This window comes from Dendrobates tinctorius, unplaced genomic scaffold, assembly GCF_039654945.1.
Source record: "Dendrobates tinctorius isolate UK_male_01 unplaced genomic scaffold, ASM3965494v1 ptg000034l, whole genome shotgun sequence".
NCBI classification, from domain to species: Eukaryota; Metazoa; Chordata; class Amphibia; order Anura; family Dendrobatidae; genus Dendrobates; species Dendrobates tinctorius.
This window is the reverse complement of record NW_027361702.1, coordinates 16,533,542-16,558,651: the sequence shown is the minus strand read 5'-3', so window position 1 is coordinate 16,558,651 and position 25,110 is coordinate 16,533,542. Positions and strand designations below refer to the sequence as shown.

General features: G+C 46.4%; 1 protein-coding gene across 2 annotated transcripts in view; it reads right to left on the bottom strand.

The window, feature by feature from the left end:
• Positions 1-25,110, bottom strand: part of ASTN2 (astrotactin 2) — a 1,339,273-nt gene that overhangs the window by 936,966 nt on the left and 377,197 nt on the right. For both annotated transcript variants that reach the window (XM_073573127.1, XM_073573126.1), the window contains exon 4: positions 20,829-20,936. In XM_073573127.1, coding sequence (XP_073429228.1) covers positions 20,829-20,936 — 108 coding nt within the window. The remainder of the gene's footprint in view (positions 1-20,828; positions 20,937-25,110) is intronic.

Genomic DNA, 25,110 nt, shown 5'->3' with positions numbered 1-25,110 from the left:
GGAGTCGGCTGTCTTAAATCCCAGTCTGAAACCCCAGATCTCCAATCGTCGTCCTCATTATCAGGTGGCAAGCCTCTGTTAATCAGATCAGCTCCATTACCTCCAGTAACCACCAGAGGGAGCCCAGAAAGAGAACTCGCAACCCCTCCATCAACCTGACCAGCTCCACCACCTTCAGCAGTAACCAGAGGTAGGCCAGAAAGCGAATTCACAACATTCTCCCCTTGTGACAGCGTCGCTGGTATGTACTTATGTTTCCTGTATTCAATTCTTGTCTCATATTAGTCTGCTTAGTTAGTTCTCCCCTGGCTAGCTATTAGTGCAGATGATGTATTATGTATATATGAATCCCTTATGAACCCAGTATTGATTGTATGCATATATGTTTTTGTTTGTAGTTTAGTTTCACCGCACCAAAATACCATCACATTCAATAAAGCACAGATTCAACCTACAGTCTCCTTATTGGACCCCGGTATAGCGGTTTAGCTGCCTTTATAAGCTACATGAATTCTGCTTCATTTAGTGAGGACAGAACAATAGATAAAAGGAAACAAGGATTGTTTGTAATATATGGTAGAGATAGGACATAGATAAGGAATATTTAATGCTAGGTACAGGCAAACAGATGGGTCGAGAATAGTGTTAATAAAAGGAGTGGTACTTCCTGGTTAGGGGTGGTTAGGAGTAGTGGAAGGTTAATCGAGTTCATAGTGGAGTTCAAGTGCAGTGGGCTGCTAGGGCCAACATGGGCCTATCACTTGGAGCAGAGGATTGCCACACAACTCCTACATGCAGATCCAATCTTCAGGCCCGGGACCTCCATACTGGCGGAGGATAAAGGAATAAGGGTGTACTGCCATCGGTGGAGAGGGGATCCCTGTTATGGTCGGCAGAACGCACCAGATATAAAATAATAAGAGGTGCGTTCGCCGCCCGGGGTCCACCGCTGGGTAATGGCAGATGCACCAGAAGGTGACGTAGTGCGCACGGGTTAACTTCACCCGAACGCTAGGAGTGGCTCTGATCAGACACAGAGTCGCTTGCCAGAAATATATGAAAAGGCACTGGCCCTGTTAACGTCACAGGAGTCAGCGTGTGGCGTCGCAGCCACGAACACCAATAGCTGCTGTTAATGCAGCGCAGCGGCAACTATAGCCGCAAGCGTCGGCGCTGAGAACCAGGCACCGACGGACGCTAGTGTAGGCGAGGGAGCACTGTGGCGTAGCTTGCCACTACCTGGTGCTGACCTAAGAACACACTCTGTCACCAATCGTATTATCCAAGGGAAGGGGTTTCATAATGAGTCAGCCACCAGTCCATGCATCCGTCACCATTCACACACATAGCAATATAAGTCTACACTAGCGCATCGCCGAGCCGCCCTGCGGGCTTTTTATAGCGATGCACTTCTGGGACCTTCCATTAGCTTGGGAAGGACCAATCAGATCCAACGCAGGACCTGAGCATGTGAACCCTGCTCTCCAGTGAGCGGTCAAGTTGCGGGCATGCCCAGTAGCACGGCATGAGGACTTAGCCTCAGGAGCAGTTCCCTGCAAAGCAGGTTGTGCTGCCATTGCTGCACCAGCGGTGGCAGCAACATCCAGGCTGTCAGAGCGAGTCTGAGCAGCAAGCCTGGCTCGCTGTGTTTGCTGAGCAACACCTGGAGTGGTTGAGGAAGAATGGGAGACCGCGGGATGTCTGGCTCTGGATTCACGCTGTGCAGTGCCAGGAATCTGATGCCTAACATTACCGCCCCCTCCCCTCTGAGCCTCGCTGCAATCAGGTGCGGTGCATGAATGTTCTCCACCGGCTCCCAGGTCCGAGCCTCGGGACCATGACCCTTCCAGTCCACCAAATTAAACTTTTTTCCACGGACAAACCTGCGCCCCATGATGGCGTTAACCTCAAACTCGTCAGACGATAAGTCTGATGACCCGGTGGATGGCTCAGAAAACCGGACCATGTGAACTGGTTTGAGGAGGGACACATGAAACACGTCCGATATGGCCAAATGTGGAGGAAGAGCCAGGGGGTAGACCACTGAGCTAAGTCGCTCGAGGACCTTGAACGGTCCAATGTAACGTGGTGCGAATTTGGGAGACTCGACCCGCAGTTTGATATTCCGGGTGGAGAGGCACACCATGTCGCCAGGGGAGAAGCTTGGTGCGGGTTGCCGATGCGTGTCGGCGGACGCCCTCATCCTTTCTTTAGATGCCTGGATAGCATCCTGCGTGCGATCCCAAATGTCCCGGGCCTCCACTGCCCAGTCTGCCACCCTGGAGTCAGTGGAGGACACCGGCATTGGGACAGGGACGCGAGGGTGTTGACCATAATTTAGAAGAAAAGGCGTCTGACCAGTGGAATCGGCCACCGCATTGTTTAGGGCAAACTCAGCCCAAGGCAGCAAGGATGCCCAGTCATCCTGCCTGGCAGAGACAAAATGTCGTAGATAGGTGACCAAGGTCTGATTGGCCCTTTCGACCAAGCCATTCGTCTCGGGATGGTAGGCGGAAGACAGATTTAGCTCGATGCTGAGTAAGCTGCAGAGCTCCCTCCAAAAACGAGAAGCAAACTGGGGACCTCGGTCACTTACGATTTTGTCCAGCATACCATGTAAACGGAATACATGCTTAATGAACAGGACGGCCAGACCTCGGGCGGAGGGTAAGCGTGCGAGTGGCACCAGATGTACCATTTTGGAAAAATGGTCGGTAACCACCCAGATGACCGTACTGCCACTGGACTTGGGCAGGCCAACTATAAAGCCCAAGCCCACCATTTCCCATGTTCTATCCGCTACTGGCAGGGGAAACAAAAGCCCCGCCGGCCTCTGTCTAGAGGGCCTGTTCCGGGCACACGAGACGCATGCTTTCACGTATGCCTTGACGTCTCGAGCCATATGTGGCCACCAATATGACCTTGCCAGGAGTTCGGTGGTCCGTTTATTACCAAAATGGCCACCTAGCCTGGAGGCATGTGCCCAGGCAAGAACCTCCAGCCGTAGCCGAGGGGGCACCAAGGTCTTGCCTGGCGGTACCGACTCGAGAGCGATAGGAGCCACGGTCGTAAAACTCTCTGGAGGGAGAATTAACCGAGGCTCCGCTTCTCCCTCCTCCGCTGAGACCACCGAGCGTGAGAGGGCATCTGCTCGGACGTTCTTCTCCCCGGAGAGGTAGTGTAGGGTGAAGCGGAAGCGAGAAAAGAAGAGCGACCACCTGGCTTGATGGGAATTCAGGCGTTGGGCCGTCTGAAGATAGACCAGGTTTTTATGGTCCATGAAGACCTGAAAGGGGAACCGGGCTCCCTCCAGGAGATGTCTCCACTCGGAAAAAGCCAATTTCATGGCCAGCAGCTCCCTGTCGCCGATGGAGTAAGGTCTTAGAATAGAAGAAGCAGGGATGCTTCCGACCTTGAGCATCCTTTTGGTAAAGGACTGCTCCTGCACCGACGGAAGAAGCATCTACCTCAAGGATAAACGGCTTATCCACATCGGGATGGTGTAAAATGGGAGCGCCTGCAAAGTGGGACTTTATGGAGGAAAAGGCCTTAGAAACCTGTTCGGTCCACGCCTTAGGATTAGCTCCTTTTTTCATGAGAGCAACCAAAGGAGCTACCAGGGTGGAGAAGAATAGTTAACAAACCCTAAAAAGCGCTGCACCGCTTTAAGAGAATGGGGTTCCTGCCAGTCCATAACCGCTTGCAGTTTGGCCGGATCCATAGCCAACCCCTGGGCTGAGATGACGTAGCCCAGAAATGGCAAGGACTCCTGCTCGAACTGACACTTCTCCAGCTTGGCGAACAGGGAATTCGCCCATAGGCGGTCAAATACCCTGCAGACATCTTTCCGGTGGGTGGGCAAATCGGGCGAAAAGATGAGGATGTCATCCAGTTAGACCACCACCGAGGTAGAAAGCATGTCATGGAAGACATCGTTGACGAAGTCCTGGAAGACAGCGGGCGCATTACAAAGGCCGAAGGGCATGACCAGATATTCATAATGGCGATCCCGAGTATTAAAAGCTGTCTTCCACTCGTCTCCCTCGCGAATACGGATCAGGTTGTATGCCCCTCGTAGATCTAGCTTAGTAAAGAGTCGTGCCCCACGCAACCTGTCGAACAACTCGGAGATCAACGGGAGAGGGTACTTATTCTTTACCGTGATGGCATTGAGACCCCGGTAGTCGATGCAAGGGCGTAACTCTCCGCTCTTCTTCTGAACGAAGAAGAAGCCTGCCCCGGCCGGTGACACCGACTTCCTGATAAAGCCCCGTGCCAGGTTCTCCCGGATGTATTGGGACATTGCCTCCGTCTCCGGGAGAGATAATGGGTAAACACAACCTCGAGGAGGTTCTGTGCCTGGCAGGAGGTCAATCGGGCAGTCATAGGGACAGTGCGGCGGGAGTGTCTCCGCGGACTTCTTAGAGAAGACGTCCGCATATTGATGGTAAGGTTCAGGGAGCGTGGAGAGATCTGTAGGCAGCTCCGTAGACGCTGCCTGAAGACTGTCCCTGAGACACCTACCCTCGCAGTCCTTTCTCCAGCCCAATATTCTCCCCGAAGCACAATCAATGTGAGGGGAGTGACAACGAAGCCAGGGAACCCCAAGGAGTACCTGATCGATGCCATGAGGCATAATAAGCAAGGACAGGGTCTCCCGATGTGAGGGGGACATGGCGAGACCGAGTGGGACCGTCTGATGGGTCACTTGAGATGGCAATGGTGCCCCATCCACCACCCTGATGGTCAGAGGTTGTGGGAGTAATACCAGAGGGATAGTGTGACTCTGGGCAAAACTCAAGGACATAAAGTTCCCCTCGGCCCCGGAATCCAGAGTGACTTCTGTCTCCCAGGTGGAGGAACCGTTATCTAAAGTACCCCGGAATACCGGCTTAGGCGAAAAGGACTCCATCTGGGACTGGCCACCACCTACAACCATGGAACGGGGTCGTCCCTTCGGCCGCTGAGGACATGTGCCAGCCGCGTGGCCAAAGTGTTGGCAGTGATAACAGCGCACGGAGCCCCGCACCTGACGTGGCTTAGTGCCGGTGCGAGATACCTCCATGGGCTCGGTGGAGGGAGACTCCTGTGCAGAATGGCTCAGCGGTTCGGTAAAGGTGGGAGCCAGGTTAATTTTACGTCTGGATTGAGTCCTCTCCAACCCGCGCTCCGTGAACCGGAGATCAATACGGGTGGAGACGGCGATCAATTCCTCCAGAGTTGTGGGAATATCTCGAGTAGCTAGAGCATCCTTGACGTGCTCAGCTAGGCTTCTCCAGAACACTGGGACTAATACTTTGTCCGGCCACTCCAGTTCGGAAGCCAATGTCCGAAACCGGACAGCATAATGGCTAACCGAGAGTGACCCTTGTGTTAACGACAACAGTTGGAGAGCAGTATCGTGTGTGATCCGTGGTCCTAAGAAGACCTGCTTCAGAGCCGCGAGGAACGGAGCAGGCCCCAAAACCACGGGATCATCATGTTCCCACAATGGCGTGGCCCACTGCAATGCCCGGCCAGACAATAAGGAGACAATGAAGCCCACCATAGCCCGCTCTGTAGGAAACCGTGCAGCCAGCAACTCCAGGTGAATGGAGCACTGACTGACGAATCCCCTACAGGTGGCGCTTTCACCCGAAAACTTATCGGGGAGCGGGAGGGAAGAGATTGTCGGCGAGGGCAAGAGTGTGGGCACACGTGAGATGGCCTCAGCTACCGTCTGGGCGGCAGCTAGCGCAGCATTCGCAGCTGAGTTGGTGCTCTCGATAGCCGCCAACCTGCTCTCCAGCTGCCGAATGTAGCGCTGCAGCTGCTGCACGTCTGCCATTGTCAGCCAGACCCTGGCGCTAGTTGAATGTTATGGTCGGTGGAACACACCAGATATAAAATAATGAGAGGTGCGTTCGCCGCCCGGGGTCCACTGTGCGGTAGTTGGTAAGACCGCTGCTGGGTAATGGCAGACGCACCAGAAGGCGACGTAGTGCGCACGGGTTAACTTCACCCGAACGCTAGGAGCGGCTCTGTTCAGACACAGAGTCGCTTGCCAGAAATATATGAAAAGGCGCTGACCCTGTTAACGTCACAGGAGTCAGGGTGTGGCGTCGCAGCCACGAACACCAATAGCTGCTGTTAATGCAGCGCAGCGGCAACTATAGCCGCAAGCGTCGGCGCCGAGAACCAGGCACCGACGGACGCTAGTGTAGGTGAGGGAGCACTGTGGCGTAGCTTGCCACTACCTGGTGCTGACCTAAGAACACACTCTGTCACCAATTGTATTATCCAAGGGAAGGGGTTTCATAATGAGTCAGCCACCAGTCCATGCATCCGTCACCATTCACACACATAGCAATATAAGTCTACACTAGCGCATCGCCGAGCCGCCCTGCGGGCTTTTTATAGCGATGCACTTCCGGGACCTTCCATTAGCTTGGGAAGGACCAATCAGATCCGACGCAGGACCTGAGCATGTGACCCCTGCTCTCCAGTGAGAGGTCAAGTTGCGGGCATGCCCAGTAGCACGGCATGAGGACTTAGCATCAGGAGCGGTTCCCTGCAAAGCAGGTTGCTCTGCCATTGCTGCACCAGAGGTGGCAGCAACATCCAGGCTGTCAGAGCGAGTCTGAGCAGCAAGCCTGGCTTGCCGTGTTTGCTGAGCAACACCCGGAGCTGTCGAGGAAGAATGGGAGACCGCGGGATGTCTGGCTCTGGATTACCGCTGTGCAGTGCCAGGAATCCGACGCCTAACAATCCCTAGAGGTAGTGGAAACAGCAGGAAATGGGATGCTCTATCAGGAAAGAGTGCTAGGGCTAAAGTTATGTCCAATACCTGAGGGAAAGATTGTAATCTGTTGTGTCATAACCCACATACTCCACTGTGAACTGTTTAGTAAAAGTTGGACTGTTGAAAAGCACTTGGCATCCCCTAGATTGTGCATGGCAGTTCTTGAAGATGGAAGCCTGGAGTCAGTAGAGGCCTCTGGCCAACAAGTAAGTGTGATGCACCCCACACCTAACAGTACACTGGGAATGGGACATGACTTTCTTGTAGGGTGTTAAAGCGTGCAGGGGCTACACCTTGCCCACGACTCAGGCATCTTGCATTGGTCATAGTCAGCAGGATGGATCTATGCATCAAGCAAGCTTGAAAGATGCAAGGAAGGATCCAGCCAAAAGAAAGATGGTGCTGAACACCGATCATAAGATGGCATTAAGTGGTGTAAGATGGTCTGCCTATTGTGGGCATACCCTAATAAGAAGTGCACCAAAGTGCATCCAGCCAAGGAGGGACATGTCCAGAGAGGTTAGCCCATGGTGAGCAGTATCACCCCCAACAGGAGCGACAAAAGAAAAAGGAACCACACCTGTCATGATCAGGCAAGAAAGAACAAGAGTGTACTGCCAGAAAATGAACAGGTGAGATGGGAAGTGGCCCCATAGAGGAAATTGCGAAACCATGACGGGTTCCAGCAGCCGGAAGAGAGGATGCCATTCGTGGGCGACAAGGTGGAAAATTTACAGCAAGGTGAGATGAATGCAGAATCCCGTGAGACTCCCGAGGGGGTGACCACAGGAAACAGATCAAGCTGGCGCAACAGAAGAGGTAGCAGGAGCCTGTGGTCTGGAACCGGCCAACTTCATGGAGACACCAAGGCACGAATCTAGACCGTGGCCTTTCCCTCCTTGGTTTCTGAGGACCAAGGACAGAAGGGCTATAAACCAGCAACTGCTGCAATCTGAGAGAACTGGACTGGTTGGATGCGAACAGGAGATGAGCTGGAAAAGTCTGGTGATATGCTTGTGGGTCTGCTAGCCTCAAGGTACCGTGAACTGGCTTCCCGGGGGGTGGTTGTCGCCTATGACCCACAGAGAAGGAAGGGATTCATAGAGGAATTGGGCACCTGCCTTAATATCCTCTTTGACCAGACTGCGTTCAAAATCAAGAGACTGCCTTAAGGCTGCAAGAAGGTTCACCTTCTTGAAGATGGAAGGTCAGCAGAGGTGCCATGCTGTCAGCGTGATCTGGGAAGGTGAAGAATCGGAAGAATCGTTCCTGCGGCTCTAAAAAGCCCGGTGAAGAGTCACTAAGGCAGCTCCAGTTGGGTCCACCACCTCTGGGACATCGAACGGTCAATGGGGGTCCCCACCTCCCACACGAAATCAGGCCACCATACAGTATATGCAGGGGGCTGTAGCCCATTTCTACATGTTAGGGGTCTCAACAGTACCCAAAGCTGGGTCACTTGCGGCCGAAGTGACTTGGAACCAGGCTCCAGGAAGCAGGTGAAGGCAGTCCCTACAGCCTCCCAAGGATGGTAAAGATGGAGGGATACCTGAAGAAGATTTTGATCTGTAAGGCTCAGTTGTGCTTGTTGCACCAGATAAGTCACTCGGAAGGAACTAAAGTTACTAAGACTTTGTGTTTGTATTAATGCATTGTAACTGTGTGGTTGTCTCTTATGATTAGGTCACCCAGGAGGATAGCCGGGGAATAAGCTAGGCAACCAGAAAACCAGAAAGGTTGGTAACTAAGCGGATTGCAGACCCCTAAAACTAACAACACAACTAGAATTAGCCGTGGGACGTACCTACGATGCCCTAGATGCCTCGGCACAGGCAAAGAGTTAAATACCGTAAGCCTAAAGCAAGAAGGGGAAAGCTAAACTTCCCCGGAGTAGAACCCCAAAGGAATAGATAGCCCCCAAACATACTATATATTGCCGGTGAGACAAGATGAGGCACAAACACAGGCAGAAAATAGAGTAAGCAAATAATGGGGCCCAAACTGTCTAGATAGAACAGGACAGGAAAGGATACTGTCTGCAGTCACGCAAAAATCCCTAAGAAAAATCCAACACGTCTGATATGCAAAAATACTGAGGCCACAGGATCTCTCCCCCACTAGATCAGCATTCTGGTGTGAACTGGAAGCAAGTAAAAGATACTGATATAACAGGGGAATAGCAATACTGAACCGACTGACATAAGCTGTGGCATATGGAACGGGGTCCAGCACTGGTCCCAGCAGGGAACAATGCTGAACCCACACAGCAAAGCAGAAAGCAGAGAAAGGCAAAAACTGGATCAAATGCAAAAAGATTCCAGCAAACAAATAACTTATCTGAATGATGCAGGACCAAGCAGAGGGCAAGCGGACTTCAAAATGCACAGGAAGAAAACCAAATCACCAGCAACAACTGAAGGAAGCTTGCTGACTTAAATCCTCCCAGTCTGCAACACCTGACCTCCAATCATGCTCTTCAGGTGATTGACTTCTGTCATCCCGACCAGCTCCACCACCCGCAGCAACCAACAGAGGGATCCCACACTCAGAAGTCAGGTCTAAAGTGTTCACAACAGTTGTCTTGCAGGTTTCCAGATGATCGAGGATGACCATGTGCAAAGAGGGGTGGAATGTGAGGATGTAGACTGTCTTACCTGGTTCCTACCTCGAAGACAACCATTTTATACGTTTAATGTGTATGTGTAAAATCCCTATGTAATGTGTTATGGTAATGTGCTGAATAGCAGGGCAAATACCAAATCCCTATGATAGTGTATAAAGATAAGTGTTTTATAGGTAAAAGGAAACAAGGATTAGTAGTAATATATGGTAGAGATAGGAAATAGATAAGGAATAGATAATGTTAGATACAGGCCCACAGGTGGGATGGGAATAGTGTTAATAAAAGGATAGGCACTTCCTGTTTATGGATGGTTAGGAGTAGTGGAAAGTTTAAGCAGTTCATCGTGGAGTTCAAGTGCAGTGGGCTGCAAGTTATATCAAATTATACCTATAACTAAGGGCACTGACGTGCCAGAAGCGCGTCAGGTTGTTTTTAACCTACACCTTTTAATGTTTTGAGAATTAAATAAAGTCTTTTTTTACAATACCTGGATGGCTGTGCTCACCCACTCCTCCATCATTCCTTGTTTACATTTGGATGCAGAATGACTAGTCGAAGCAAGGTAGCAAAGTCGTGTTTGGCTTCCAAGTGTAACGAGGGCCCAGCCGGATCCGGTGGCACCATAACCGCCGCCGAATAGTCTTCCATTGGGAAGTTGTGATCCTTCATAGATTTTGGGAGTGTTAGCTACAAACACCCAGGGGAGGAGGATAAGGCCCATTCCGGGGGCAAAAAGGGTGTGACCGACCAAAAGGTTAAAATGCTTATGTAAGGTCATGTGCTCTCTCTCTATGTCATGCTTGCTGTTCACTTCTAAAGGGGGGGCACGTTGAGTAATGTGCTAGAAGGAACTGGAACCAGCTGTCAGCTCATGCCACCAAGATATTAGCCATCTGAATTATTCTTTCTTTCTCTTCTTTTTAAGCAGTATTTTTTTTTACTTTGTTTTTAATTATATATCAATATATTAATAACTACTATAAGGAGTTACAATTTGGTGGCAACTAATACTAGTAATTTATTAGATATTGTTAGGGGCTTGCGGAGCGCACCAAATAATAAAGATGGTATAAGGTGCGTTCGCAGCCCGGGGTCCACCTTGCAGAGATGCTAAACTGCTGCTGGGTAATGGCGGAGAACTAAGTGAACACTGGCGGGATATCCGCTGACCCGGTGTGCACAGGAGCGAACTCTGTTACCTCACAGAGCCACTGAAACAACTGCCGGAGCCTGTTTATACTCACAGAGCTCGGCTAGGCAAGCACTAGCTAACAGTCACACAACTCTGCCCCAGAGAAATAGGGCTAGAGTCCCTCTAGACCACTTGCGTTCGGCGCCACAGCTGCGGTGCCAGCAAGAGAACAGACTAATGTTAATTGCACCAAGTGTGCACTGCACCTCTCCGGCGGACGCCACTAACCACTCAGAGCAGGGAGGAAAGCACTTAACTAGCGCACGGCACCGCTGTAAAGAATGCTGCTGCTCGTGCGGTGCAGAGGTGCCTTGTGCTGGATGGCACTATATGGCGCTAATGTTCAAGTGGAGAGCGGGATGCTCTGTGGCACATAGACTATGCCACTACTGGCACTAACTCTGACTCCGTAACCCCTATACCATGCACAACCAAAGGGAGGGGATCATAATGAGTCAGTCACCAGTCTCATGCATCCATCTTCACACACAACTACCCATAAGAGTCTATACTAGTGCATGGCCTAGCGGCCATGCGACTCTTTTATAGCGGCGTCCTTCCGGGACCTTCCCAGTGGACCAATCGGAGCAGGAACGGGACCTGCGCATGTGACCTCCGACCTCCAATGAGAGGTCGTCCCACGGGCATGCTCAGTAGGTAAAAGACATGACTTAGTCTCAGGAGCATCTGCTTGCTGCTGACTCAAGCATGGTGTTATAGCAGAGTGTGAAGAAGCAATCAGACGCCTAGCATAAGCCTGGGCAAGATGCTGGGACTGACGTCTCTGCTGAGCAGGAGTCTCTGCGGCCGCAAAGGAATGGGAGACCGCAGAGGACATTGCTTGAGATTCCCCCTGTGCAGTGGGGGAAACTTGACACCTAACAGATATGCTTTAAATTAACTAATTGCTGTTAAATTCATGTACCGCTGTTTATTATTGTGTGTGATGCTAAGTGTGACATCATCACTGACACTTTTAAAGGTTAAAGATGATCTCCTGTGTTAATGTATCTGAGGATGGAATTGGATCAAGCCGAAACGCGTAAGGCTAAGATCCCACAACGAACTTTTGGTGAGCTTTTGATGTTGCAGACTTTCTGCATCATTTCTGTGCTCATTAAGCAAAATAGGTCAATTACATTTTTTTTGATAATACACAGAGTAAAACCCCCCCAAAACTCTTTGTGGGAATTTACCCTAATACAATAAAAAAAACTCTTCATCTACCTGACTTTGGACATCCTACATTCCCTCTCTGTGCCTGGAGTTTTCTCTGATTCTCAAATGTTCTATTTTCTTACTGTTTAATTAACCCCTTAAGCCCCAAGGGTGGTTTGCACGTTAATGACCGGGCCATTTTTTACAATTCTGACCACTGTCCCTTTATGAGGTAATAACTCTGAAATGCTTCCATGGATCCCGGTGATTCTGACACTGTTTTCTCGTGACATATTGTACTTCATGATAGTGGTAAAATTTCATTCAAATAACTTGTGTTTATTTGTGAAAAAAAACGGAAATTTGGCGAAAATTTTGAAAATTTCGCAATTTTCCATCTTTGAATTTTTATGCCCTTAAATCACAGAGATACAGCACACAAAAAACTTGATAAGTAACATTTCCCACATGTTTACTTTACATCAGTGCAATTTTGGAACCAAAATTTTTTTTTGTTAGGAAGTTTTTACGGACCACATCACATTTGAAGCCACTTTGAGGGGTCTATATGATAGAAAATACCCAAAAGTGACACCATTCTAAAAACTGCACCCCTTAAGGTGCTCAAGACCACATTCAAAAAGTTTATTAACCCTTTAGGTGCGTCACAGCAATGTTTTGAATATTTAAAAAAAATGAACATTTAACTTTTTTTCACAAAAAAAATACTTCAGGTTCAATTTTTTTTATTTTACCAAGGGTAACAGGAGAAATTGGACTGCAAAATGTATTGTGCAATTTGTCCTGAGTACGCTGATACCTGATATGTGGGGGGGAACCACTGTTTCGGCGCATGGCTGAGCTCAGAAGGGAAGGAGCGCAGTTTGACTTTTTCAATGCAAAATTGGCTGGAATTCTGATCGGACGCCATGTCACGTTTGGAGAGCCCCTGATGTACCTAAGCAGTGGAAACCCCCCACAAGTGACCCCATTTTGGAAACTAGACCCCGCAAGGAACTTATCTAGATATGTGGTGAGAACTTTGACCCCACAAGGGCTTCACAGAAGTTTATAACGTACAGCGGTACAATTAAAAAATCATATTTTTCACAAAAATGATCTTTTCACCCTCAATTCTTATTTTTCCAAGGGTAATAGGACCCTAAAAGTTATTGTGCAATTTGTCCTGAGTATGCTGATACCCCATATGTGGGGGTAGACCACTATTTGGGCGCATGGCAGAGCTCGGAAGGGAAGCAGTGCCATTTGACGTATTTGGCTGGAATTGAGATCGGACACCATGTCGCATTTGGAGAGCCCCTAATGTACCAAAACAGTGGAAACCCCCCACAAGTGACCCCATTTTGGAAACTAGACCCCCTAAGGAACTTATATAGTTGTGTGGTGAGCACTTTGAACCCCCCAGTGCTTCACAGAAGTTTATAATGACCGGGCGTGAAAATAAAAAAAATCACATTTTTTCCGCAAACATGATCTTTTAGTCCCCATTTTTTTTATTTTTCCAAGGGTAACAGGAGAAATTGGACCCCAAAAGTTGGTGTCCAATTTGTCCTGAGTACGCTGACACCCCATTTGTGGGAGAAAACTACTGTATGGGCACACGTCGGGGCTCGAAAGGGAAGTTGTGACGTCTTGGAATGCAGACTTTGATGGAATGGTCTGCGGGTGTCATGTTGCCTTTGGAGAGCCCCTAATGTACCTAAACAGTGGAAACCCCCAACAAATGACCCCATTTTGGAAACTAGACCCCCTAAGGAACTTATCTAGATGTGTGGTGAGCACTTTGAACCCCTAAGGGCTTCACAGAAGTTTATAATGCCCAGGCATGAAAATAAAAAAAATCGTATTTTTTCCACAAACATGATCAATTAGTCCCCAATTTTTTTATTTCCCCAAGGGTAACAGGAGAATTTGGACCCCAAAAGTTGGTGTCCAATTTGTCCTGAGTACGCTGATACCCCATATGTGGAGAAAACTACTGTATGGGCACATGTCGGGTCTCGGAAGGGAAGTAGTGACGTTTTGGAATGCAGACTTTGATGGAATGGTCTGCGGGTGTCATGTGCGTTTGGAGAGCCCCTGATGTACCTAAACTATTGAAACTCCCCACAAGTGACCCCATTTTGGAAACTAGACCCCCCCACGGAACTTACCTAGATGTGTGGTGAGCACTTTGAACCCCCAAGTGCTTCACAGAAGTTTATAACGCCCGGGCATGAAAATAAAAAGATAATTTTTTTCCACAAAAATGATAATTTTGCCCCCAATTTTTTATTTTCCTAAGGGTAACAGGAGAAATTGGACCCTAAAAGTTGTTTTGCAATTTGTCCTGAGTAGGCTGATACCCCATATATGGGGGTAAAACACTGTTTGGGCGCATGGCAGAGCTTGGAAGGGAAGGAGCACCATTTGACTTTTTCAATGCAGAATTGGCTGGAATTGAAGATCCGATGCCATGTTGCATTTGGAGAGCACCTGATGCGCCCAAACAGTGGAAACCCCCAATTCTAACTTCAACCCTAACCCCAACACACCCCTAACCCTAATTTCAGCCCTAACCCTAGCCCTAACCCTAACCCTAGCCCTAACCCTAGCCTTAGCCCTAACCCTAATGGGAAAATGGAAATAAATACATTTTCTTTTAATTTTATTATTTTTCCCTAACTAAGGGGGGGATAACGGGGGGTTTGATTTACTATTTATGTCGGTTTTTATGTTTGGCAGCTGTCACACGCTAAAAGACGCTTTTTATTGTAAAAATAGTTTTTGCATCACCACATATTGAGAGCTATAATTTTTCCGTATTTTGACCCACCGAGTCATGTGAGGTCTTATTTTTTGCGGGACGAGTTGACGTTTTTATTGGTATCATGTTCGGGCATGTGACATTTTTTGATCACTTTTTATTCCGATTTTTGGGACGCAGAATGAACAAAAACCAGCGTTTCCTGAATTTCTTTTGGGGGGGTGCGTTTACACCGCTCTGCGTGCGATAAAATTGATAAGGCGGTTTTATTCTTCGGGTCAGTACGGTTACAGCGATACCTCATTTAGGTTTTTTTTATGTTTTGTCGGTTTTATGCAATGAAAACTATTTTATATAAAAAATAATTATTTTTGCATCGCTTTATTCTGTGAGCTATAACTTTTTTATTTTTTCGCTGATGATGCTGTATGGTGGCTCGTTTTTTGCGGGACAAGATGACGTTTTCAGCGGTACCATGGATATTTATATGCGTCTTTTTGATCGCGTGTTATTGCACTTTTTGTTCGGCGGTATGATAATAAATAATTATTTTTTGCTTCGTTTTTTATTTTTATTTTTTAAGGGGTTCGCTAAAGGGGTTAATTAATGGGACAGTTTTATAGGGCAGGTCATTACAGACGCGGCGATACCAAATATGTGTACTTTTATTGTTTGTTTTTTGTATTTCCAAAAAATGAATTTATTGGGGGAATATTTTTTATTTTTTCTAATTTATTTGGCGATTTTTTTAAAATTATTTTAACACTTTTTTTTTTTAACTTTATTACATTGTCCCAGGTGGGACATCACTGTCCTGTGACAGATCGCTGATCTGTCACATCACAGATCATTGTGACAGATCAGCGATCTGTCACAGGCAGTGCAGCAGGCTTCCTCGTGCCTGCGCTTTGCAGGCACTGAGGAAGCCGGCTCCCTGCAGGCCCCCGAAGGTCCCCATCGCCATCTTGGATTCGGGGGCCTGCAGGGAAGGAGTCCCCCACAGCAGCGCTGTACATTGTGCTGCCGTAGGGGGCTCAGGGAAGCACGGAGGGAGCCCCCTCCCTGCCGATGCTTCCCTTTAACCCCCGGTACACCGCGATCGTGTTTGATCGTGGTGTGCAAGGGGTTAACATGTCGGGGGCGGTCCGTCACCACCCCTGACACATTGTGCCGGGTGTCAGCTGTGATAATCAGCTGACACCCGGCCGCGATCAGCGGCGCTCACCACGTGGGCACCGCTGATCACTATGACTTACTATCCCGTCCCTGGGAATTAAGTCCCAGGGCACATGGACGGGATAGTACGTCTCATGGCAGAAAGGGGTTAAAAATAAAAAAAAATTGCAAATATCAAATTAACCACTGGGAGGTTTTTTAGAGTCACAGTTATCGTCTTCCACTGCGATCCATGAGCCCCAATTGCCACTGCACCAGGGAAGTCATAAAGAGCTGGGCTGAGGGACAGAAGTGCTGCACTTCTGGGGCGGCTGTGGGCTTATATTTTTAGGATGGAAGGGACCCAATAATCAGGGACCTTCCCAGTCTGATAATATCAGCCCCCTGCTGTCTGCTTTACCTTTGCTGGTTATCAAAAATGTATTATATGTAGATGACGTGTGACATTATCTATCATCTATCAGTAAATAAAATATATTTAATATCTTTTTTTTACTGTATATCTGTATATATGTTTGCTTTATAAGATTTGTAAACTGTCTTTGAGTTACTAGTACTTGAGTTATAGTATGTAAAATATGAAATTAAAAATGCATTTCATACGGCTTGCATACGCATGTCATATAAATGCTAAGCGAACAAAAAATCATACAATCGCATTGTACTCGAATGACATATGGAGTGACACCTGCATGATACTTGTCCTACTTCTCTAAATCAACATCGGATCGATTTTTTTATACAGGAATGTGAGCGACCCCTTAAGGAGAATAAAAGATTATTGCAGCATGGTTACAACAAAAGCGGAAGGGTGGATTGACAGCTGGAGTCTTCATACACTGGAGACCCTTTCATTATTTGTTAGAGGAAGGTTAGAGTAGGGGTCATTACTGGATTATTATATGGAAATAGTTGGAACAAATAAAGGAAAAGTTCACACGATTATTGCAGCCTGCTGTGAAAAAGTAAGACTAATAATAATAAAAAAAGGTCATGTGTTTCAAACACTTTTTCCTTTTTTGTTGTTGTCTTTTGTATGTTTTTTTACATTTTGAACATTAGTATTTTCTGCAATTTTTGAATTCCTAAAGAAAATTCTATTGAGAAAATGTCACAAAAATGTCATAACCAGATCATGCTCCTTATTACAACACACTACAAAAAAGAGTAAAAAGCAAAACCCTTTGTAAGCCCAGTTTTAAACATATTACATTCAACATTTTACTAGAAACTTAAAAACATTTTTATGCAGAACTTTTGATAAAGGAGTGCAAAAGAAAATGCAACTGAAAACGTGTGTAAACTGTCCAAGCTTGGGATAAAAGTCTTCAGTCACTCTGTGACTGCAGACTTCAGAACCCTGTACGTGCTTGTCCTCTCTATGCATTGAGAGAGGAGAAGCCCATCTAGTGGAATGTGGCAGTAAGTACATAAATTGCAAACATGTGGTCATGAGACCACCATTCTCACTGGCAACACCAGAGAATCCTGACAGTGTGCACACTGCATGCTGTTAGGATTCAGGAGTCTGCGGTCACATAGCATGACTACAGACTTTCATCCCAAGCCTGCACTACTCAATTGATTAGAAACAGTGGATACAGAAAGTATTCAGACCCCTTTAAATTTTTCACTCTGTTTCATTGCAGCCATTTGGTAAATTTAAAAAAGGTCCTTTTTTTTCTCATTAATGTACACTCTGCACCCCATCTTGACTGAAAAAAAACACAGGAAAGCATTTTTGATGAATCGGGGTCTATGACTATATTGTATGTATCAGTGAGGAATGAGTAAAAATGAACATTGATTCCTTGGAAAAGAAAAGTAGTTCAGAGCTGGAGAGTCCAACTTGTGAATTTAATACAAAATTTAAAGATTTACTAGTCCCTGACCAGGCGAAGATTTACACTGATTGTTTTTCTCCTGGCAACATTTTAAGACCTCAATATAATTCTATGCTTGTTCTTTTCATTAAAGAAAGGAATCAGAAAGTTATAAAAACAGGCGTCCCATGTACGCACGTGGTTAAAATTGTTGGTACCCCTCGTTTAATGACAGAAAAACCCACAATGGTCACAGAAATAACTTGAATCTGACAAAAGTAATAATACATCAAAATCTATGTAAATAAAATTGCTTTTCAACCATCTGCCAATAGAAATTTTTTTAAAACAATAAAACTCATGCAATAGAGCCGTACAGAAATGATGGTACCCCTGAAATTAATGTGACAAAAGGGACATGTTAAATCAAGGTGTGTCCACTAATTAGCATCACAGGTGTCTACAACCTTGAAATCAGTGAGTGGGCCTGTATAGGGGGCTACAGATACTCACTGTGCTGTTTGGTGACATGGTGTGTATTATACTCAACATGGACCAGAGAACGCAAAGGAAACAGTTGTCTCATAATCTTGATCGAAATATTTGGCCCCAACAAAATAATAAACCTTATACTTACTTGTCGTGCAGGCACCATTCCCACAGTGTCGGCACTCCCTCTCCCGGGGCTCTTGTGTGGTGTTGTGACACGTGACGTCAGCACCCAATCAGCGATGCCTTCACAGACAAATCGAACATGAAGAGGAAGTCCAGGCAGCAGCTGATCTCTGACTTCCTCTTCATGCTTAGTTCAACAGGAGGCGGGGACAGTGACGCCAGCGCAGATTGGGCACCAGGGTCACGTGTCAGAACACCGCACAAGAGCCCTGGGGAGAGTGAGTGCCGACACCATGGGATTGGTATGGGAGGTGAGTATAAGCTTTATTATTATATCAGGGCTAAGTGAGGAATAAGAGAAGAAGTTGTCTTTAATTTTCTACTTTATGTTTTAGTCCCCAACAAACAGGCTCTCCATGCATGTGTCACGCTTTCACATAGTCATGACATATGCAGCTGCGGAGCCGGACAGCTGATCAGCAGGAGCCATCCAGGAAGCTGAGTTCCTTCTTCAGCTTATTCCTAATATTGAAAGCTGTAATTGGACATTGGTTTCCACCTCTGTTGTGTGGTGACACAGGACAGCTATGCATTGGCCCTGTTTTACTCCTCAGATTTGTGGTACCGCTAAGTCTGGAAAATTGTGTGGGGAAGGTGACTTGACAGACAGACTTGACTGGAAGTAGGAGGGGACGATTTGTGCACTACAGATGAAGATTGGCAATGACAGAAAGGTAACAGCAGGGAGAGACAGAAGAGGGAGTGCAGTACCGAAATTTGACCACAAGATTGCAGGGGGAGTGTAGATCATGACTTAACATCAGCTTACGGCTATAGAAACTGCATAGTCATGGGGGGCTGGGAGATAGGAACCCAGGAGGGAAATTCCCAGTGAGAGAGGGGGTAAATAGGACTGTTTGGGGTTCCAGAGGCTAGGCTAGTCCCGGGAGGAGCTCAACAGAGAAGGACTCAGGACAGAAGATGGAGAATGGAAAAGAACTCGACCAGGGGACTGACAAGAGAAGACAGTCAGGGGGGTGGCCCTGACACGAGGTACCGAAGGACAGACGAGGCCCCGGGAGTACCGACTGGACGACGACCTCGGGCAAGTGAAGGTCTGGCGGTAGATTGGTCTAGGACAGTCCCAGCGAAAGATCCATGAGGGACGTCATCATGACTAAAGGAGAGGTGAAAGGTACCCGGGCCTGGAAACGGAGAGCTGTAAAGGAACTGCGGTGCATGGCTAAGGTCGTCAGGAGGACGGCAAATAAACCTGGATCTGTTACAACTGAATTCTGCCTCCGACTCGTCTTTGCCATGTCCGGTCGTGGTAAGCAGTGGACCACCCCCCAATCTGGGCCCCCACCACATTTGCGTGTTCATTCCTGGTAGTTAGTGCTATTTCTTGCTGTGCTGGGGGTTGCTGTTTTTTTTATCTAATCGGGATCTGTCATGTCCCAAAATGCTATAAACCTGCAGATAAGGGGTTAAGTTGCAGGTTAATAGCATATTAAAGACATGTGGCCCCGCATGGAAAGCCTGGCTGCGAGGAGGAAATTATCTTTATTCAACCCTGCAGCATCTGGCTTTCAATCATAGAGGTGCAGCTTCATTCATCACTCAGTACATAGCGAGTCAAGGCTTTAACCACACCCTGGCACTTATAGCCATTTTAGCACTGCTACATTGTGACCTGGCTGTCAGTCAGTACCAGGGCGTTGTTACAGCCACTAATCACAATATATTGATAGCTGAATGAAGTCACACTGGCCACACCTCTATGACTGAAAGCTGGAGGAATAAAGTTAATTTCCTCCCTGCAGCTGGACCGTCAGAGCTGAGGCTGCATGTTATACATGCTTCTTAATCTGGTCCATAAATCTTTTGTCAACTCCTGTGATAATAGTGAATATGCATGATTATTTTGTCCCTTACATTCCTCCTGGTTCTGACTTTTTTATCTGACAATTTTTGCCAGAGAGCTCCACCGGCCAGCAGCAACTCCAAGAACTTTGCCCAGGGTCCTTGTGTAAGTTCACATGTCTATACAGGGATTAAAGAGAGAAAGCCAGGGATCGCTTGAGACCTGTTAATCAAGTACCCATCCTGTTTGTGGAATTCCTGTTTAGAAGTGCCAGGTGCCTACGGTCAGAACCACTTTTAAACTCTTAACACAGCGCAAGCCATTTAACATGTCAAGTTGAGTTGCAATATTTCCACTTCAAGATATCGAGCTCCATCATATGTAATAAAGTAGTTAGGTTTACAGACTATTTTACAATTACATTAATTAAAAGCCATCATCTTGACTTTAAAACTAGTGATGAGCGAGTAAACTCGTTGCTCGGATTTCCCTGAGCATGCTTGGGTGTCCTCTGAGTATTTTGGCGTGCTCAGAGATTTAGTTTCTGTTGATGTAGCTGCATGATTTGCGGCTGCTGGATAGGCTGAATACATGTGGGGATTGCCTGTTTGTTAGGGAATTCTCACGTGTATTCAGGATGCCCAGCAGCCGTAAATCATGCAGCTGAGGCGACGAAAACTAAATCTCCGAGCACGCCAAAATACTCGGAGATCACCCGAGCATGCTCAGGAAACCTGAGCAACGAGTATACTCGCTCATCACTATTTAAAACCATTTTTTTAGAACTACAAAATTTGTAAATCAGTTTCACAAGCACGTAAACTGATACCTTTGCTCCTCTGGTGGTTTTCATGCTGTCGTCCTCGAATTGTCAACTGTGCCTCATCACCTGTTTCTGATCCAGAATTTTCTTCTGACTTCATGTACCCTGCTGGATCTATAGGCAGAAAAGACATAATAAAATTTGTACCAGCATACCCAGCATGACACAAAATTTGTAGTTTTGGTACATTGCAATGTAATAATGTTTTCAATTATTTTCTTTCTGACCTTGAATAAGTTCAATCACTATTTGCTGCAGCTTTTAGAGAAGGAACTGTAGGGCCCTTTTTAGACATGGTTTGTAAACTATAAATATATCCCCAGGTTGACTTTGACATCTCATTTTTTTGGGCAGTTTTTTTTTTTTATTTCCTTTTACTCAGCATACATTGGCCAGATGTTAACCTAGTTAATAGTAATATATATTTAAAAAGGGAATAATATATATTTAAAAGGGGTTGTTCACTACTTGGACTTTGATGGACTATCCTTTGGACAGGTCATCTATGTTAGTTTGATGGGGGGCAATCAGATGCAAATAAATAGTATATGAAACCTGAACAGAGTGGCTCCATATACTGTGTACAGGCTTTCCTTAGGTTCCCCAGCTCAGCTCTATTATGTTTCAATACAGATGATCAGTTGGGATCTTTGGTATTGGGCCTCCATTGATCTTATATTTCTGGAGTTAGGTTGTGAATATCTAAGTTTTGGACAACCTCTTTAACACATATTGAATTTGGTTTGTGGCATTCTTTTGGAAATTTTCATTTTTCAAAACCATCGCAGCATTCAAATGTCAAATAAATGTAAGAAGAAAGACGGGACCATGGGTACTTGTTTTGCGCCGGGTTTGGGAACTGTCAGGGCTGTCTCCTCTATTGTCTGGGGGAAAGCTTAGAGCAGGGTTTCCCAACTCCAGTCCTCAAGGCACACCAACAGATCATGTTTTCAGGATTTCCTTTGTATTGCACAGGTGAAGCAATTATCACCTGAGCAATACTAAGGAAATCCTGAAAACATGATCTGTTGGTGTGCCTTGAGGACTGGAGTTGGGAAACACTGGCTTAGAGAACCAGACCAACCTTTGCACTTAGCAGTAGGGGGCATGGCAAGACAACAGCATGCACAGGAATAGGGAGACTTGGCGGGAAGGGACAGCGCGCAGCAGAAAGGGATGAGCGCTCCTTCCCTCGAGCACTGGCACGACACAGGCCCGCGCTGGGGCATGCCCGCTGCTGCCAGCAGAACTTGTGAGAAAAGACGTGCAGTTTGCAATTGATCGTGACTAAGCAAGAAGCTGAGCACTCCGGGCCCATGAGTACCGTGTGGGTGCCACTTGAGAGAGTCCAAGAGTGGAATAGCTATCAGCGCTCTGCTTCCCCAGTATACCTTTGCTGGACCACGTCGTGCTCAGACCTTGCGGTGGCTTCCATCCTTCCAGCCACACTGGTACATGGACTAGGGGCTCAGCAGAAGGTACCGGAGACCAACTGCTGCCGCCAGAAGATGGACCACCGTTATTTCCAGGACCCACATGGACAAGCGTCACGTCACCTGTTGCTGGTGCCATCACCGCTTCACAACACCCACGGCCTGAGGATTAGCGGACAGGATAAGTTATCCCCACAAGAACGTCTCTACTGTCTTCACTGTTATTTAACCCTGTTTTATTCCCTGTTAAACTCTTTAACTCCCTGCATGGAGTATCCCACTGTTGATTAAAACCCAGTTAAACCTTGCTCTGTCTCCTGCCTGTCACTGCATCCCACTACCTGCTCACATAAAATCGCAATTGGTATAAAAATGACTAAATAAATGCAAACCACAGTGAAATATGTGAATGCAATATAGGACCTTCAATTATGTAGGTAATACAAATAATTGTATCAATCATTTTTTCATTGCAATGAAAAGACAAAGAAGCGTGCAGTTTATCTTAAACCTTTTTTTTTGTTTAGCCAAAACTAATGGATCATCCATCCTTGACCAAGGCAGGGTTGCTTTGTTGATGCACAACATGGCACCAGGTGGTTGCTCATGCCCAACCAGCCTCTACAGCTATGCATAATCAGTAACAGAAGTAAGAAACGGGGAGAAGTCTGGTAGTGGACTGTTTCTTCACTTAGCTGGCTTTCCTCCTAGATTTTTCCACTCCACAACTACAGCACACACTTGACCAGGATGATTCTAGCATTCTGTAAACTTAAAAAAAAACTTTAGTAAGATGATATTTTATGATAGTGCTGAGACCCTTACCCTTTACTGCTCCTGTTTCTCTATAGTGATTTTTGTTTGGGCTGCATAAAATACATCCAGAAGTCATAAACAGAAGAGTAGTGAACAACACATCAAACTAATGCAAGTTATTGGCTATCATGTGGATTCAAGGGAAGAGCATAAATCTTAATCTAAAGGGGTTGTCCATATTCAACTAAATTTAGCCCATTTGTAAAAAAAAACAAAACAAAAAAAACTAAGCATTTCTCACACTCCCTTGGGTCCAACCCTGTATTTCCACAGCAGCTTCAGTCTTTGTTCTACGAGTGCAGTGATGACTTCCCCTTGGTAGCCCTGTAGCCAATCCTTAAGCTCGGCAGGTGTTTGGGTTATTTTTTTTCACATCACTGAGGCTATGGGCTAAAGTTAGTTAAGATAGGACAAAATCTTCAAAACTAAATGTTTTTCTCTACCCATTCCAAAACATTGGACATATTGATCACCAAGTTTGTTATTAACAGTAACAAGGCTACATGCCACATCACAGTAATTTTGGGCTTTGGTGCCATACATGCACTAGCAAATGCCAGACAAAGTCTATTAGAACCTTATGAATTTATTTTAACAGCAAAACGTATTCTCCCATTTGTCATTGTCTGGCAAAGGTCTCCCACAATTGAAGGATAAAGCACCTGTCAAACATGCAACTTGGAACTCAAAATAGATATAAGGCTATATGCCAAGATGACTCTTTGATATTGACCCATTTAGTCAACATGTATAGGTGTAACAAGGAAACAAGCCTAAGTGGTATCTGATTGTCCTAACTTGTTTTACTACATACATTGGCCAGCCACCTGATAACACAGTTATATAGCTTGAAGGGCTTTTCTTGAATATTACATTAATGAATGATGATTTCTACCAGTGTTCCCCAACTCCAGTCCTCAAGAGCCATCAAAAGATCATGTTTTTAGGTTTTCCGGTGATAATTCCATCATCTATGTAAAACTAAGAAAATCCTGAAAACATGATCTGTTGGTGGCTTTTGGTTGTTACCAATGCAATTGGATGGTTCTTTTAGGATGAGGATACTCATAATGGTGGCCATGATGTTTACAGCCACCTAGGCAGTAGATGCGATCATGAGTATTTCCTTGGAGTGTGTAAATGCTGCCCAGTGTTCCATCTTGCTCTGAAGTTGGGTTTTAAAGCTGTAAAAATGTAGCTGGTATGCTTCCATTAGTACATTGTGCTGCTGAACTTGCCTGGAAGCTCATGGGATTGGGAAGGACCAGGAGCACAGCAGGAATGTGAAGCAGAGGTAACCTATGAGGAGGACTGATGTGACCAGTTGAAGATGAAGTATAGCAGGTGCAATGTTTACGTTGCCCACAAGATGGCTATAATTGTGAAAAGTGATCTGCTGAAAAGTAAAGAGAATAGCCTCTTTGAGAACCATATAAATGTCCTGCTGTTGTCACAGGAGGAGAGAACTTTTGGAGAGCCACTGAGACAACCTGCTGGAAAAAGAAAAGAATGGACAGCTGTAGAGTTGCTGAGATGGTCTTCTGGAAAGCAACCAAGATGGGCTGCTGGATAAGGTAGGTTGTTGTTGAGACTGCGAATGCCTCACTAAGAAAGCAAAGAGCATAAGCTTGCAGCTAGAGGAATTGAAGAGCTCGTCCTGTCATATGAATCTCCATCTCTGTGAGACAAGCTGGTCATTGCCTGAAATGATTGCTGGAGGGTCAGGAGTGCTGAGGGAGCTGTAACGTGAGGTGAGGAAGCCACAAGCTTGGAGGAGCCATTAAGTAGAAGCTGGTAGACCATAAGCATGTTATAGAACAAATATCCCATTACCATGGTGGAGTTAGTGATGTTTGTGATGTAAACTACAGTTTGAATATACTCTACCTATTGACATATTGCAGCTGAACCTTACTGAAATTGTGCCATAAGTAACAAGCTTTTGCCGGAGAAGAGTTATCTTGCACTAAACCTGATAACACATTGTTGCTCTAAAGGGGGCATCACACATAGCGATATCGCTAGCAATATCGCTAAAG